This window comes from Chelonoidis abingdonii, chromosome 2 (genome assembly GCF_003597395.2).
Source record: "Chelonoidis abingdonii isolate Lonesome George chromosome 2, CheloAbing_2.0, whole genome shotgun sequence".
NCBI lineage: Eukaryota > Metazoa > Chordata > Testudines > Testudinidae > Chelonoidis > Chelonoidis abingdonii.
Genome location: NC_133770.1, coordinates 122,876,108 through 122,893,976, shown reverse-complemented (window position 1 = coordinate 122,893,976; position 17,869 = coordinate 122,876,108). Strand labels below are relative to the sequence as shown.

At 40.4% G+C, this 17,869-nt stretch overlaps 1 protein-coding gene across 3 annotated transcripts in view; it reads left to right on the top strand.

The window, feature by feature from the left end:
- The first annotated feature begins 433 nt into the window (after window positions 1-433).
- EXOC3 (exocyst complex component 3) overlaps window positions 434-17,869 on the top strand; it is a 40,018-nt gene continuing 22,582 nt past the window's right edge. The window contains exons 1-4 of one of the 3 annotated variants that reach the window (XM_032770814.2): window positions 434-563; window positions 8,765-8,955; window positions 12,768-12,987; window positions 13,859-14,540. In XM_032770814.2, the coding sequence (XP_032626705.1) occupies window positions 8,812-8,955; window positions 12,768-12,987; window positions 13,859-14,540 (1,046 nt within the window). In that variant the 5' untranslated portion in view covers window positions 434-563; window positions 8,765-8,811. Of the gene's footprint in view, window positions 586-7,706; window positions 7,808-8,764; window positions 8,956-12,767; window positions 12,988-13,858; window positions 14,541-17,869 lie in introns of those variants that run through there. The other 2 variants (XM_032770815.2, XM_032770817.2) reach the window with 2 other exon arrangements.

Genomic DNA, 17,869 nt, shown 5'->3' with positions numbered 1-17,869 from the left:
AGGCTGGGGAATAGCTTTCACGCTGCTCTCCAGGAGACGCTTTCAAATCCGCACCATGAGCCCAAGGGGCAGGGCCGGCTCTAGCTATTTCGCCGCCACAAGCACGGCGGCACGCCACGGGCGCGCTCTGCCGCTCGCCGGTCCCTGCGGATGCTCCACCGGGGCCGCGGGAGCAGCGGACCCTCCGCAGGGACGCCTGGCTCCCTCCCGGCAACCGGCAGAGCGCCGCCCCGAGCACGCGCTTGGCGCGCTGGGGCCTGAAGCCGGCCCTGGCCAGCGGGAAAGGGCGCGAAGCGAGCGCTAAGCCCCTCTAGGGCAGAGCGACTCCCACACAGACAGCAGTCAGCAGCTTTCAACGCACGCGCAATGGGGAATTGGGAGGCAGATGAAGGGCAAAGAGTTCCGCGCATGTGCAACAGGAGAGGCTGGGGGCAGAAGAGACTTGGTTCCGCGCTTGCGCAGTGAGTCTGAGGTGCCGGACTATTGCTCTACGATTCCGGGGTCGAGGTCCGCGCCTGCGCACTGCGTCCCTGTCAGTGGCTTCCTGGGAGCTCGCAGCGCAGGTACGAGGTGGCGGCCTTCGAGGCCGGGGTCGCTCCGCCTGGTCCCTGCGTGGAGCCGACTGCGGGCAGGGCCGGGCTGGGCTCTGGGGCGGGGGAGTCCCCGACGCGGGGCCGGGCGCTGCGGGATCCGCCCCCGCCACAGACTGCAGCCGGCCCAGGTGGGATTGGTGCCGGGGCGGGGAAGGTCAGGCTGGTCCTGTGGTGGGTTTGGTGGTTGTCTTATTGGCATGATGAGCTGTGCAGATATTGTAAGGAACAGTAGTTCTCCTCATCCGTGTGTGTGGTGGTATGACTCTAACTCAGGACAGCTTGGGATCCTGTGCAGGTCACAACCACCATCAGGTCCTTTTTTTCTCTTCTGTTGAGATGCAGGTGCAGCGGGATAGATCAGATAGGCCCTTTCTGTGTGGTATGCTTTCAAGTAGAATTCAAGTGTCTTTGTATTATTTCTGACCTTAGAGGGTTCTGGTCTGAATTTTAGGATTTATCATCTTTTATTTGCAGAGGCCAGTGCTGAAGAGTAGTCAAGGAATCTTTGAGCAGCCCTCTCCATTGCTCAAGGCTTATGGAGTCCAAATATCACGTGTTCAATGTGGGAAGCAGTTTTAAATGTTCCCCTGTTACTTCCCTGATGTGGTTGCTGTCCTGAAGAGCTTGTGCATTAGGGGCCTCTCCTGAAGCACAGAAGAAAGAGAGGGCAGGGTGGCCTAAATTAGTCTTTACTCTTCTTTCTCCTCTTAATTCATTTCCACTTATGACAAAATCCCAATTCTCCCTCATATCTTGCAACACTCTGCTCCCCAACTCCTCTTTTCTCTGGCCCTTGAAAAATGTCAGTCTCATAATTCAGTTTGTACAAACTTGCTTTAAAACAAGTATTGTAACATTAATTTAGATATCTATATTAGCTTCCTTTGTGAAAGCACCTTGAGCACTTTACATCAGTAAAAATTTTAAACAGAATATCAGAAACCTACATTATTTTTCTCTCAGTGCCCAGAGCTTTGTAGTTGCAAAAAGTTCTTTCAGAATTAGTTCTTAGGTTATAGTCCAATGTTTATGTTCAGGGTGATTCCAGGTTAGGATGGGAGATCTCAGCCTCGTGGCTTAAGCTTCCCCTGCATCAAGCAGATCTGAAATAAAAAGGATCAGGACCCCAGAGTCTCTTATACAGTTCCAGGCCTTCTCTTGACAGATAAGAGTTCCTAGGTGAACAGTAGGCAATCATGGGGACTTTGAAGTAGGTCTGTTTGCTAAGCGTCATTGATAATTAGCTACAGAAATTAACATAAGGCAATTTATCCGTTAAGTGTTCTATCACAAACTTTAAAGAGATATATAGACAATGACATTATTTCACCCAAGATTAATCTAAATGTTAATATTTTCTTTTGATCTTTGAATCAACAGCTCTAGTGACAGACAGGGACTGTCTGTTTACATAGCTAACATTTAACAAGATATGAGTACATGCTAGGGCTCTTGAGCAATTAAAAAAAATTAATTGCACGATTAAACAATAGAATACCATTTATTTAAATATTTTTGATGTTTTCTACATTTTCAAATATATTGATTTCAGTTACGACACAGAATACGACACAGTGCTCACTTTATTTTTGATTACAAATATTTGCACCGTAAAAACAAATAGTATATTTCAATTCACCTAATACAAGTACTATAGTGCCATTTCATTATAATGAAAGTTGAACTTACAAATGTAGAATTATGTACAAAAAAAAACTGCATTCAGAAATAAAACAGTGTAAAACTTTAGAATCTACAAGTCCATTCAGTCTTACTTCAGACAAACAAATTTGGTTACAATTTGTAGGAGATGATGTTGCCCATGTCTTGTTTATAATGACACCTAAAAGTGAAAACAGGCATTCGCATGGCACTGTTGTAGCCGGCATCACAAGATATTTACGTGCCAGATGTGCTAAAGATTCATATTTCCCTTCATGCTTCAACCGCCATTCCAGAAGACATGCATCCGTGCTGATGACAGGTTCTGCTCCGTAACGATCCAAAGTGGAGTAGACTTGACGCATGTTCATTTTCATCATCTGAGTCAGATGCCACCAGCAGAAGGTTGATTTTCTTTTTCGGTGGTTCGGGTTCTGTAGTCTCTGTATAGGAGTGTTGCTCTTAGGACATCTTAAAGCATTCTCCACATCTCGTTCCTCTCAGATTTTGGAAGGCACTTCAGATTCTTAAACCTTGAGTCAAGTGCTGTATCTATTCTTAGAAATTTCACATTGCGTTTTGTCAAATCTGCTGTGAAAGTGTTCTTAAAACAAACGTGCTTGGGTCATCATCCGAGCCTGCTGTAACTGTGGCAGAAATATATGGTAGAATGCAGGTAAAACAGAACAGAAGACATACTATTCTCCCCCAAGGAGTTCAGTCACAAATTTAATTATTTTTTTAAAGAGCATCATCAGCATGGAAGCATGTCCTCTGAAATGGTGGCCAAAGCATAAAGGGGTATATGAATGTTTAGCATACCTGGCATGTAAATACCTTGCAACACCGGCTACAAATGTGCCATGCGAACATCTGTTCTCACTTTCAGTTGACATTGTAAATAAGAAGCAGTCAGCAGTATCTCCCATAAATGTTGTTTGTCTTAGCAATTGACTGAACAAGAGTGGACTTGTAGGCTCTAAAGTTTTACATTGTTTTGTTTTTGAGTGCAGTTATGTAATAACAAAATCTACATTTGTAAGTTACACTTTCATGATAAAGAGATTGCACTACAGTACTTGTATGAGGTGAATTGAAAAATACTATTTCTTTTGTTTATAATTTTTACAGTGCAAATATTTGTAACAATAATATAAAGTGAGCACTGTACACTTTGTACTCTGTGTTGTAATAGAAGTCAATATGATTGAAAATGTAGAAAAATATCCAAACATTTAAAATTTTTCAATTGGTATTCTATTGTTTAACAGTGCGATTAATCATGATTAATTTTTTTGAGTTAATCGCATGAGTTAACTGCAATTAATCGACAGCCTTGGTGTACATACACACAATTAGTATCACCTCTAATTTCTAACAATACAGTATAGGTTTGCATTTCCAAGTTCTAGGCTATCTACCATGGAATGGCCCTAATTACCATTTATATACTTTCTAACATGTCTCTACAGGTTGGTTCTGGTTCATTTATCCTGCAAGCTGCTTAACCCTTTCTGGCCATGCGTCACACTTTATATGAGATTCATTGCAATTATATAACAGTGGTAGCAGCAATGATTTGCATGATCATATTTTAGTTAGATAACATCACAGAGGACTTCCCAAGATGTGTTACTGGGCGGGGAGATGTGTCTGGGTAGAAGATCCCTACTGTTGTCTGAGTCCAATCAGAGAGTAGAGTCTCTGTGTTAATTTTCATAGTCTAAGCTCTGGCCTCAGTGGGGTTCAGAGAATGATAGGATAGTTGTTCCAGTATCTGCTGCTGAGGTTTCTCATGGTTTTCCCAAACAGCAGCTGAGTGAAATTGACATCATTTTTGTTAGCTTGCTGCTAGTTCTATGTAGAGTAGTAGCAGTGAACTAAATAGAGTCTTGTTAATGTCACTGTGAAGCTTCTAGGAAAACCATGAACATCAGCAAAGGCACTGGAGCTGTTTGTCTACAATCTGAGAGAGACAATACATCACTGGTTAATAAGTTCACATTTAGAAGATTACCTTGACAGCTGTAAATCTGAAAACCATATTTTTAACTTAGTTTTCTAAAGAACTTAAACTTTAACAGCTTGGGCCTTCTTACTTACTGGAATAATATCTCATGTGCTACTAATAAGTGAATTTTTCAAATGCTATTAAATGATATAATAATTTGCTAATAAAGTCAACAAATCCAGCATATACACTTTATTTGTGTCTGTCCCAGGAGGAGATTGTCAACCATCAATGAAAATACCATCTCTATACTAAATCCATGTCTGAAATTAAGCTAGTAGAGACTGAAGATCAGATTGAGATGAGTCTGGAAAGCCCGCAAAGCTCCCTTATTAATACAGTTTGTTAAACACAGGGGGTTTTGCGGGTTTTCCAGACTCATCTCAATCTGATCTTCAGTGTCTACTAGCTTAATTTCAGACGTGGATTTAGTATAGAGATGGTATTTTCATTGATAGGGGCTTAGAGACAGGGTGGTAGTTGGTTAAGATTGTTAAAGTCAAGAAATGGTTCCTTGAAGTGGGGCCTCACCATTGCCTTTTCAAAAATAGTTGACACCCTCCCTTCACAAAGGAAAGTGTCAATGATCCTCATAGATCAGGGGTGGGCAAACTACAGCCCACCAGCCCATCAGACCTTTTAATCCATCCCTCGAGCACCCACTGGGGAGCAGTGTCAGGGGCTTGCCCCACTCCACCCAACTCCTGGAAGCAGTGGCATGTCCCCCCTCCAGCTCCTACACATGGGGCAGCCAGGAAGCTCTGCACGCTTTCCCCACCCCAACTGCAGCTCTGCAGAGCTCATTGGCCAGGAACCACGGCCAATGGGAGCTGCACGGGCAGCACCTGCAGACAGGAAAGTGCACAGAGCCACCTGGCCAGCGCCACGCCTCTGTGTAGGAGCCGGAGGGGGGACATGCCACTGCTTCCGGGAGCTGCAGGGGCAGCGCCTATGGATGGGGCAGCATGCTGAGCCACCTGGCTGTGCCTCCATGTAGGAGCCAGAGGGAGACGTGCCGCTACTTTTGGGAGTGGCCTGAGATAAGCGCGGCCTGGAGCCTGCACCTCTGACCTCCTCCTGTGCCCCAACCCCCTGCCTCAATCCCGATCCCCCTTCTGCCCTCTGTCCCAGCCCAGAGCACCCTCCTACACCCCAAACCCCTCATTTCCAGCCCTACCCCTGAGCCTGCACCCCCAGCTGGAGCTCTTATCCCTCTCTGCAGCCCAACCTCCTGCTCCAGCTCAGAGCCCCCTCCCACACCCCGAACTCTTCATTTGTGGTCCCACCCCAGAGCCCGCACACCCAGCTGTAGCCCTTGCCTCCTCTCGCATCCCAATCCCTAATTCTGTTTGCATTCATGGCCCACCATACAATTTCCATACCCAGATGTGGCCTTCAGGCCAAAAAGTTTGCCCACTCCTGTCATAGATGATGACCCAAACCTCCCATGGTGGTCTTTACAGTCACAATGGGCAAGGATCCAGTTTTATGAATTATAGAACTCAAAGGGACCTCGAGGGGTCATCTAATCCAGTCCCCTGCACTCGTGGCAGGACTAATTCCTGACAGGTGTTTGTCTAACTTCCTCTTAAAAATCTCCGGTGATGGCGATTCCACAACCTCCCTAGGCAATTTATTCCAGTGTTTAACCACCCTGACAATTAGGAAGTTTTTCCTAATATCCAACCTAAACCTTCCTTGCTGCAATTTAAGCCCATTGCTTCTTGACCTATCCTCAGAGGTTAAGAAAAACAATTTTTCTTCCCCCTTCTTGTAACAACCTTTTACATACTTGAAAACTGTTATCATGTCCCTTCTCAGTCTTCTCTTTTCCAGACTAAACAAATCCAGTTTTTTTTTTCAATCTTCCCTCATAGGTCATATTTTCTAGACTTTTAATCATTTTTGTTGCTCTTCTCTGGGCTCTCTCCAGTTTGTCCACATCTTTCCTGAAATGTGCCTAGAACTGGACTCAATACTTCAGTTGAGGCCTAATCAGCACAGAGTAGAGCAGAAGAATTGCTTCTCGCGCCTTGTTTACAACACTCCTGCTAATACATTCCATAATGATGTTCGCTTTTTTTGCAACAGCGTTACACTGTGATCCACTATGATCCCCAGATCCCTTTCAGCAGTACTCCTTCCTAGGCAGTCATTTCCCATTTTGTATGTGAGCAACTGGTTGTTCCTTTTTAAATGGAGTACTTTGCATTTGTTCTTATTGAATTTCATCCTCTTTACTTCAGACCATTTCTCCAGTTTGTCCAGATGATTTTGTATTTTAATCCTATCCTCCAAAGTGCATGTAGCCCCTCCCAGCTTGGTGGTATCCACAAACTTTATAAGTGTACTCTCTATGCCATTATCTGAATCATTGATGAAGATATTGAACAGAACCAGACACAGAACTGATCCCTGAGGGACCCCACTTGTTATGCCCTTCCAGTATGACTGTGAATCACTGATAACTACTCTCTGGGAACGATTTTCTAACCAGTTTTGCACTCACCTTTTAATATCTCCATCTAGGTTGCATTTCTCTAGTTTATTTATGAGAAGGTCATGCGAGCCAGTATCTAAAGCTTTACTAAAGTCAAGCTATACCACGTCTACTGCTTCCTCCCATCCACAAGGCTTGTTACCCTGTCAAAGAAAGCTATCAGGTTGATTTGACACGATTTGTTTTTGACAAATCCATGCTGACTGTTACTTATCACCTTATTATCTTCTAGATGTTTGCAAATTGATTGCCTAGTTATTTGCTTCATTATCTTTCTGGATACAGAAGTTAAAGCTGACTGATCTGTAATCTCCTGGGTTGTCCTTATTTCCCTTTTTATAGATGGGCACTATATTTATTTACATTTATGAACTTGCCACTGAAATAAGTTGCTTTTATTAACAGTGCAAAAACAAATTAGGTTATGTATATTATTATGCAATTTATAAATTAGGTGTTGGTCTTTGGCAGATTTGGGAATTTACTAGGAACCTTAGGGTATCTCTATACTGCATATGGGAGTGAATTTCCCAGCCCAGGTCCACAGACTCCTGGTAGTAGGGGTGGTGCTAGAATACTAAAAATAGCCATGTAGACATTGCTTTGATGTTGTAGCTCATGCTGGAACTGGGCAGGGACGTTCACTCCCAGATGCAATGTAGACATTTTTAGTGGTGGAGTATGAGAACATACGCTTTTCTGGTTTTGTTTTTGAGGTGCATTTTTGTGTTTAGATAAAAGCCTTCAAATATTCTTCAAATCAATATCAAATCACACATTCTTCAAATCAATACTACATATGTGCTTGTGCTTTGTCTGGAAAAAAATGTTCTGAAATAACAAAATACTTGTAGTGTCAAAGGAGTATATTGAGTGTTTGTGGTACTTTTCCCTTTAACAGAAGGATTTACTGTGTTTTTTTTTTTTCCTTGAATAGATGTGTGTTCGAATATGGGAAGGGGAAGTGGATAAGAAGGGGGAGGATCTAAAGATACTAATAATACCCAGATGAAAACTGGTAGAATGAAGTTAAGACTGAGGGTACATATCAGTAATTTAGGGTAAAATACATTACAAGGATATTGTAATTATGAACAAAAAGAAAATAGAATCCCAGGAAATTCAGAGTTAAGGTTAAACTTAAAAGAAATCCAAAGATGTTAAAGTATGAAAATGCAATTTGGGTTCCCAGACAAGCTTAGCTTTGCCCCATCGCAATAGAATAATCGTACAATTATGCTTAAAGTATTTGTGTTGTGATTAAACTTACTTTTAAAAGACACATTGAATTTATTCTACCCCATGAGAAATCCTACAAAAATTGCTCTATATTAAAGTGGCCTATATTATTTCCAGTGGGACAGAAGCTGTTGGCGGGCCTGTACACATCTATTAAATATGCAAATTATGGTTTACATAATTTGTGTACAATCTCCAGTTTTCCAGACTTTATTGCCTTAAATTATGTTTCTCTCCTCCCTCGTGACACACTCTAGGCTGATGTCAATGGAGTAAATGAGAGCCCTGCATGATTTGCATCCCTGAGTGCTAGATTTGCATCCAGTCCTTGTAGCCCTCCCAGCACAAGAATAGCTGTTTTATATGGCCCTTTTATTGAAGAATTCCTCCTCATATACCTCTTATTCCGCCTTAGCATCCATTCTAGATGCATAATCTGATTCCTGATTTGCAAAAGGAAAATATTAGGTTTGCAATCAAATTGTTGCCAAACTTAATTAGAGCAATTTGTATAGCAGTGTTTTAGGAAGAACTATTAACCAAAGGAGATGCTTAAAGTAGAACAATACAATAAAATGCTTAATTTTTTTTTTATTTCGCTGCTGTTTTACTGGTGTTTATAATAGTGATGCTATTTGTTACACTCTTGTTGCCAAATTGCCTCTCTTTAAGTAACGTTTTGGAAATGTTTATTCAGAAGTGATACGTAACTATCAAATTGAAATAGTTTTTTCTAAACATTTTATGCTTTTCATCCAGACCTGTTAAATTATGAAGGCTTTTGCATTTTGAGACACTGTTCAACAATGGAGGAAACAGACAGAGAAGCAGTTGCAACAGCTGTACAAAGAGTAGCTGGCATGCTTCAGCGACCTGACCAGTTGGATAAAGTAGAGCAGTACCGCAGAAGGGAAGCTCGTAAGAAAGCCTCAGTGGAAGCTCGACTAAAGGTATGAAATTAATAGAGCTGAGCATCAACAAAGTGCATAACAAAGTGGAAATATTTATTTTCTGTTCAAATTGTTTTAAATCTTGGAGTTTAGTCTTTGCTCAGTACAATCACTGTGCCAAAAAACAATTGTACAAGTACGTGCTAAATTTTGCATGACTGAAAGCTGTATATTGATTGCAACTTCATAATTCATTGTGCTTCTAGATAATCATTCAAATACCCTGAATACCCTCAGACACTACAACTGCTACAGTTCAGCACTAGGCACCCCCTATTCCTTATGCATTTTAATATCTAAGGAAACAAGGCTCTGTTATAATCATTGGCAATTAATGTTTCAATAAAACTTGGAGATTGCTTCTCAAAAAAGATCCATTCTAAAAATTTAGCCACTGATTTTACTTCGGTTTATAGAGGATACTACAGTCTTTAGAATCTGCAGGTATGTGTGATTCAAGACAGGAAAGGCACCTGTGACTTGTCTGAAGGCTGGGAAAATCCTTTTCCTGTTTGCCTTTATTTAAATGTTTAGATGTGTGAATTTGTTGATTTCTTATTAAATTTAAATTATTTTAAGCAACAATAATTTGTGATATGCATCTGAATATCTCCTATTGCCCATGGGTCCTTAAATGAGGAGGAGTATTCTCCCTGTATCTGCAGAAGGCTGGGGTAGAAGGTTTTTTCAAGGACGTGAGAGTGGAACTTCATAACTTTGTTCTCTTTTCCTGAAGATCCAGTACCCTAATGATCAAAAGAGGGGAACTGACAAGAATTTCTTATCTCAGTTTCAATAATCCAGCTAAGGGAGGGTTCACAGTCATGAAAATAGAAATGAAAGTTAAGTGGCAATTCTACTGATAGATGAGGTAGTAAAAGGCCTGGGGTCTATCTATAGCTGTATTGGGTCTGCAGTGATGACAGAAAAATACAGTATTATAATTAAGAACTGCATATCTGACTTGGAAGAGACAGCGGGAGCAGATATTTAAGAATAAGAATAACACTTGCAGTTCATTTGTTCTGAGGATCTCAAAATGCCTTGAAAACATCTAATTAATTTAGCGTCACAACACCTGTTTGAGGATACAAAATAATTATTTTTTGAAGATACCATACAGGGCTCCCACTTGGTTCTAGAGCTTCGTCACAAGATTACCAATAACTTCTATAACTCTGAAGGCTTTTTGTTGTGTTCAGGGTGCTGGTTTGCATTCCTCATGTTCAACTAAACCACTAATACTTCAGTTCCTCCAGAATACTTCAAGTCAGTTTTTATCTGACTGAGGTAAGCAACAGAGCTTCCATTGACCTGTAGTGGCTCTTGACATATCTGTTGAAGTCTCTTCCAGTTTCCAGATCCATTGTTTTCTTTTCTGATTACCCTGTTATCTCAGTTATCCTTCATTTTTAAAAATTACTTTATTTCATATTCTGACTTCCATCAACCCACTGAATGTACTGGACATGCTTTGATGCATCCCAGCTGATTTTAAATGCTGTCCCACACTGGGGGCCTAATTGAAGAGTTTTTGCTTGATAGGTAGAACTGACTGTTCTGTCCTGCTTAGAACTGTGTGCCACTGTTACTATCCCCCTGCCTTTACAAAAGTGACAGCTTTGCTGCTGCGAAGCTGTGTTGGCTTCCTGTCACACCAGCCTGTCTGCCATGCCAACAAATTCTGCAAGACTCTGCCAATCTAAACCTTGCCTTGCAGATCAGAGAACCCCAATTCCCGAGTTCCCTGGAGACTGTCCCCCCTGCACTGTCCAGTCCCTCTCACTGGACACTCATAGAAATTATTAGGATTGCTACCTCAAAAGAGGCAGAACAGATATCAGCCTGTTAGGTTAGCTGAAAACTCACACTTCAGTTTAATACATAGTACTGAGAGGATTTTGTAATAAAAACAGGAATAAGTTTCTTAATAAAGAACAGAGATTTAAGTGATTCTAAGCAAGAAAGATAGACGGATTTGGTTACAAACAAAACAAAATAAAACAAGCTTTGTGGTGACTAAACTTAGTCTTTGCCTAAGCTGTTTTCTTACTCTCATAGTTATCAGCATTACCAGCCCTCCAGGTCAGGGTACCCAACGTTCACAGAATCAAAAAGCGCTGTTCCTTGTATTCAGTAAGTGATAGATAACTAAAATGTTATCCCCTTCTATTACCCAAAATCCATTGTCTCTGCCTTAAGAGCCAGGAAGACATCCCGGAGTGCAGACTCTGTCCCCCAAGTGTGCTCCGCAAGCTGCCATTTGTTAGCTTGATTGTTTTGTTTACCTTGCATGTAAATGTGCTGTCATTGTCCTCTGGTTTACAAAGCTTGATCTAGATAGGTACATCCATATTCCTTTGTCTAAGGCAGGCTGGTTTATCAGCTCTCGCCCTAACATATTTTAGGAATCTATTTTCAGCACACTACCTAACTCATTATACACCACCCATATATACTTCATGCAGTGATATTCATAACCAGTGTGTCACTAGTTTTCTTAACAGACCTTATTCGATGTACTTTTATAGTATACAATTCATTGATTCAATTGCTTATTTTTTGGGGTTCAGATCTTGTGTTTTCCCGCTGGGGTATCTGGACCCTGGTTGTCACACTGACTCAACATGTGCTGACTTGTAATGGTTCTTGGCTGTGTGGAAAATGCATCTGATGTAAAATAACTTCTCTCTTGCCCCTCTGTTGGGTTGTGTCTCTCAAGGATTCCAGCTACTGTCACTTTGCAATGGAGAAATTTGATTTAGTCACGGTGCTTGGTGATGGCTTTGGATTTAAACCCAGTTCTTATAGTGGACTCACTTCAGCTCTACTGTTTCCTTACAGTCCTAAGGATGTTGAATAGCATTGTACTGGGGCTTCTGTCCTGGTTCATGATGAGTGCTGGGTCTCTGGTTGCTTCACCACTTTGTTTTCCCAACAAATAAGTACCACATTCATGCCTTTTTCCCCCCTAACATTTCTTCTCCATTTTCATCCATTGATAGGGAGAAAAAGAATTATAACAGCTTTATAGAATGCTTCAGTTATAGCTACATTCTTAATAGGCACAGTATAAATAGGTGTCTGGATCATTATGCTTCTCATAGGTTTGCCATTGCAACACTTTTAGTCTGAGCTTGTGAAGAAAGTTTAGAAAACACCTCACTCTGCCACCCCATTATTCCAGTTAACAGAAAGTACATACAGTTTGCCCAAGGATGCAGTTGAATAAATAGTTTCCAAGCATCCCTATGGCTGCTCAATGATTGAAACAGTTATGGCTTGGTCTAAATAAAGATTTTGCTCAGGATTAATTGATATGGAGTAGTGATGGTATTCATATGGCTGACTGTCTTAAAATCTTTCATAGATGCATTTTGATTTTTTTTTCTTTCTCCTTTGATAAAAACTATCCTATAGATTCGGGAGGGGGGGGGGAAATGATAATTTGTACTTTTTCAGGGTTTTTTATATAGGTATATTCTTCTGTGATCATCTTCTTTTTTTTGTAAGACGCATCTGTCTTAGACTCTCCAAGAGATCTTGGAGTCATCATGGATAGTTCTCTGAAAACATCTGTTTAACGTATAGTGGCAGTCAAAAAAGCTAACAGAATGTTAGGAGCCATTAGGAAAGGAACCGGCACTGGCCACTGTTGGCAGACAGGATACTAGGCTAGATGGACCATGGGTCTGACCTGGTATGACCGTTCTTATGTATAACAATAAGATACTGGTGGAATAGTTGAAAACATAAAAAAACCTTAGTTTTACAATGTTAATATATAGTAAATTTAATAACTCTCTTTATAGGCAGCAATCCAGTCACAGTTGGATGGGGTACGAACTGGTTTAAGCCAACTGCATAATGCATTGAATGACGTAAAGGATATACAGCGATCTTTGATAGATGTCAATAAAGACTGGCGACAGAGTATCAACACCATAGAAAACCTCAAGGATGTTAAGGATGCTGTAGTCCAACATAGTCAGCTGGCAGCTGCTGTAGAAAACCTCAAAAATATCTTCTCAGGTAATTCAACACAAATCTTTGATGTACGATTTGACAATCGCAAAATGAAAGAGAGTATATTCAAATGGTGTTAAAGACTATCTTACTGTAAGGGGAAGATGTTGAACTTAGTTCCCCTTTCTTAATTAATCATTACTCTTAACCACCCTGAATTTGCCTTTGGTTATGTACTAGCAGCCTCCATAACTTCAGTGGGGTTGCATTGTTTGTTAGGGGAAGTTTATTGGAGGGAGTTTACTTCACATGAAGTGCAAGAAGATCCCAACTGCTGATATTGTAGGGACTAGTGAATACACTGCACTATTCATACAGCTTTATGGGTATTTTAAACAAAAGTAAATGATGCCTTCTGTTGGCTATATGATTCTATAAATCTGTAATATTGTAGTCTATAATCAAAATGAAGATTATGATTAAAGATGTAGCACAGTCATTAAAAACATAAAAATGATTTGCAGCAATTCTTGAACATATCTGTGAGCCATTACTTAGGGCAGGAGTTCTCAAACTGGAGGTTGGAACCCCTCAGGGGTCGCAAGGTTATTACATATGGGGGGCAGTCACGAGCTGTCAGCCTCCACCTCAAATCCTGCTTTGCCTCCAGCATTTATAATGGTGTTAAATGTATAAAAACATATTTTTAATTGATATGGGGGGTCGCACTCAGAGGCTTCCTATGTGAAAGGGGTCACCAGTACTAAAGTTTGAGAACCACTGACTTAGGGGGAACCAGACTAGTGAATAGAACTCATACATTTTCTGTTCTTGTTTTACAGTCTTTCTTGATATATTTATGGTTTTATAACATTTCTTTTTGTATCCTAATAGGGTCATATTACTAGTTTTTTTCCTTTTTGTCTTTATTTTTCAGTGCCAGAGATCGTTAGGGAGACTCAGGATTTGACTGAGCAAGGGGAACTTTTACAAGCCCATCGAAAGCTGATGGACTTAGAGTGTTCTCGTGATGATCTGATGTATGAGCAGTATCGTATGGATAGCAAGAACACCCATGACATGAATCTCATCCATGTGTACTTTGGGGATATGCAAAAACTCTCTGAGGAGCTTGCCAAACAACTCTGGATGGTGGTTCAAAGATCTCTAGTTACTGTTCGTCGAGACCCAACCTTGCTTGTCTCCGTTGTCAGAATAATTGAGAGGGAAGAGAAAATAGACAGGCGCATGCTAGACCGGAAAAAACAAACTGGGTTCATTCCTCCTGGCAGGCCAAAGAAGTGGAAAGAAAAAATGTTCAATATTTTAGACAGAACTGTAACTACCAGGATTGAAGGCACGCAAGCAGATACTAGAGAATCTGACAAAATGTGGCTTGTGCGCCACCTGGAAATCATACGCAAATATGTCCTTGATGATCTGCTGGTGGCCAAAAATCTAATGGTTCAATGTTTTCCCCCACAGTATGACATTTTCAAAAAATTATTGAGCATGTACCACCAAGCTTTGTCCGCACGCATGCAGGATCTCGCTTCAGAAGATCTGGAAGCAAATGAGATTGTAAGCCTTTTAACTTGGGTTTTAAATACATATAAAAGGTAAAGGCAACTTGTTTATTTTAAACTATTTTATTAGGGATAGTTCCAAATATATATGTAAAATATTTTTAATTGGATTGTGTATACAGATAAGGGTGCAGATATGTGGTGAAATATTATACGCGAATAGATCCATATGTACTTTTTGTAGAGCCTGTATCATGTTTTGTGCAGAATTGTTATACCTAGCTAGGCATCTCGATTTTGGGGAGGGGTGTGTGTGTGTGTGTGTGTGTGTGTGTGTATATATATATATATATATATATATATATATATAAAAACACATATTTAAGATATAGAGAAAGGGACATCTTTCTAAACAGAAAGCAGTGTAATCTTAATTCAAGGTTATTGTTTCATTTCTTTGTTGCACATTAGAAGTAGCTCTCCGGCTAAACTCTAATGCTCCTTAAAACGACTTTGGTTGTGATCTGTTTGCTATCGTTTCTTGTAAGTTTAGCATTTTGATGCATTTGCTTGCACCTGTTAATCTGAAAAAATCTTTGTTTTCAGATTTAGTTGAGTATTTTCCAGAGTTCAGTGGACTGTGTTCACATCCAAGTTTACTTTTAATTTTCTGTAAACTTCATGTATTTGTGACCAAAATTTTGGGCATGGGCGACAGTCCCAGGAAATGTTTTAGGTTACCTACTTTCCACATCCACATTCAGCAGGGGTTCTGGCTGTTCGAGTTTCAGTTGGTGATTACTGCAGTGTAGAAAATAATATGATAACTTTCCACTGAAACTTTCTCCATGATGGGGAGAATGTGGTGGCTTGAATTTCTGCCCAGGAGTTGTCACATATAGTACTGTGAAATTCTTTTTCTGGTTTTCTTTTATGTGGTGTGATTAATGTTAGGACAGCATCAAACACACGTGGTGATTTTTTTTTTTAAAGTCTTATTAATACAAAGTAATTGGGAACAATAGCTTGAAAGGCCAAACTGTCTTGCTAGTCTAGGATTGGGCTTATTGATTCCTTGCTCATTTAGTTTATAAAAAAATAGTTCAGGCAATCGTTAGGTTTATACATGTTTTGTGGTTCCTGCCTCATGGCACGCAAAGACCATCTTGTTTACTTAACTCTTCTCAATGGCTGGCATTGACTTGAATTGTACACACTTTTCTTTATAGCTGGTTGCTTGCTTTTGCTATAATTTTTCTTTGATTAGTTGAGTCTGGTATAAACCTCTTAGGTATAGAGTAATATTTGATAATGAATAGGCATGAAACATAATCACACTGCAGAATTTTTTGTGACCAGCTCCAGGATGCATCTTGAGTCTGGAAATCTGTACTTTCAGTCTGCCTAACAAGCAAGCAAACAAAAACAATAAGCAACAAAAAACAAAGGAAAAAAAACGATGACGATAAGCAGGAGATATTCATAGTCTTCTCACTAGAAAAACTTTCTAAATTAATGCCCTGCTTCCTGTCTATTCTAGTGGTGTATCTGAATGTAAAGAAATGCTAAAGAGGGCGCCCATGCATGCCCTAGGCAACTTGGTCATAACTTAAAAATAAATGCAACCGTTTTCAACATTAGCTGCCAGTGATCATGGTTAGAAATGGGAATTTTTTCTCTACTGAAGATGCATTTACAGATCTCAGAAAAGTCATGTATGGTGCTCATGAAATTTGGAAAAAAGGAATTCTAGAATAGTCAAGTTTTATTTTGCTTTCCCAAATCTTGGCTCATAAGCTGTCTTTGAGTTGAATCTGTGTCTAATAGCTGAGTAGAAGAGAAATTAAGTGAGGCTTGGAGTAAATTAAAAGGCTTAAATCGCTTCCTCTCAAATAAATATTTAATTCTGATAGATTGGCTGGCTGTCTTTTAAGTAGTTGAGATCCTTGGAGTCCTGGTGCTATTTCTTTATACAGCCAAACACACTGATATACAGAAAGTGCCCTAGAGATACATTACATGACTGCATTAGAGTCATGGCCTAAATCCAAATTTGTGTTTTAGCAGATATTTACTAATAAACTGCTGACGTTAAGAATGGAGGAAAGGGAGTCAGTAGTGAGATTTAGGGGCAATGCCAGGCTCAGAAGCCCAGTCACCTTCAGACACAACTGCTGGTAAAATCAGATTCCTAACTGGGTGATATTTATTGCCCCTATATCTTTGCCCATGTTACAGTAGAGGTAGCTGGTGATGGCATAAATGCATGGGATTGACTCTCGCCCACCTAAGAGCCTTGTAACTGGTGAGGGTGGGGAAGTATTAACACAGGGGGAAAGAGAGGAGTTTGGTGTAGAGGAAGAATGATCTTTTGGTTAAGGACTAGGACATAGAAGGTGTGGGCTCTATTATTAGCTCTGCCATAGGCTTGTTTTGTTTGACCTTGGGTGAGTCACTTAATTTCTCTGTTCCTCCGTTCCTCACCTGTAAAATGAAGATGATGTGGGTTCCCTGAGGCTAGAAATATTCAGGAACTACTGATAGTGCCACAGAATAACCTAAATAAACGAACACCCCTCTACCAGTCTGTTTTTGGTTCCACTTCTTCCATGAATAACACCCAGTGAACTTCAGCAAACAGAACTGAATTCAGGATTCCGAATTGCAGCTGTGAAACTGACAAGTCTTGTGAGTTTTACTCCGCTGCTGTTTGGGACACTGTCACTGTGCCTCTGTGGGTCACAGCTGAGAATACCAGATTCAGGACAAACTGCTGAGAAATGGGGCAGACCCACCCCAAAACTGGTAGTTATTCTTCCATAAGATATACCAAGCCGATAACAAAAGTAAATGTCTGTCTCGCCCCACAGGTTAACAAGAAGTCAGAAATGCAGTCTCCTTAGGTATCCCTGTCCTTGTTTCACCATGCATACACTAGACTTTATGGTGAGTGGTTATTTAAAACCAATTTAATCAAAAAAGGGTTTTTCTGATCCCAAGAAATAACCACATAGCCAAGTCAATAAATAACTCAGATCTTACCCAATAATCATGCTGTTGCTGATCCTTTAAGTATCTAACATCTATAGATTTATTTATAAGAGAAAAGAAGGAGAAGAAAGTTCAAATGGTCGTGGAAAACAAATACAAGAACTTTGCAATGAGTGTATGTATCAGGCTTGAAGCAGTGATGGAATAAACTGCTGGCTTGTAAAGTCTCTGGTAACTTCCAAAAGATTGGAAGGTCCTCAGTCCATTAATTAGAATGCTCCTTTTATTGTAAGTCCATAAATCAAAGCATGAAAGAGCCAAAATGGAGATGCTTCCATGGTCTTTTATATCTTCACCCATGTGGAGGGGATGCTGTCAGTCTTAGTCTTAGTTTGTGGAAAATTACAGGCACAAGATGGAGTCCAGGGTCA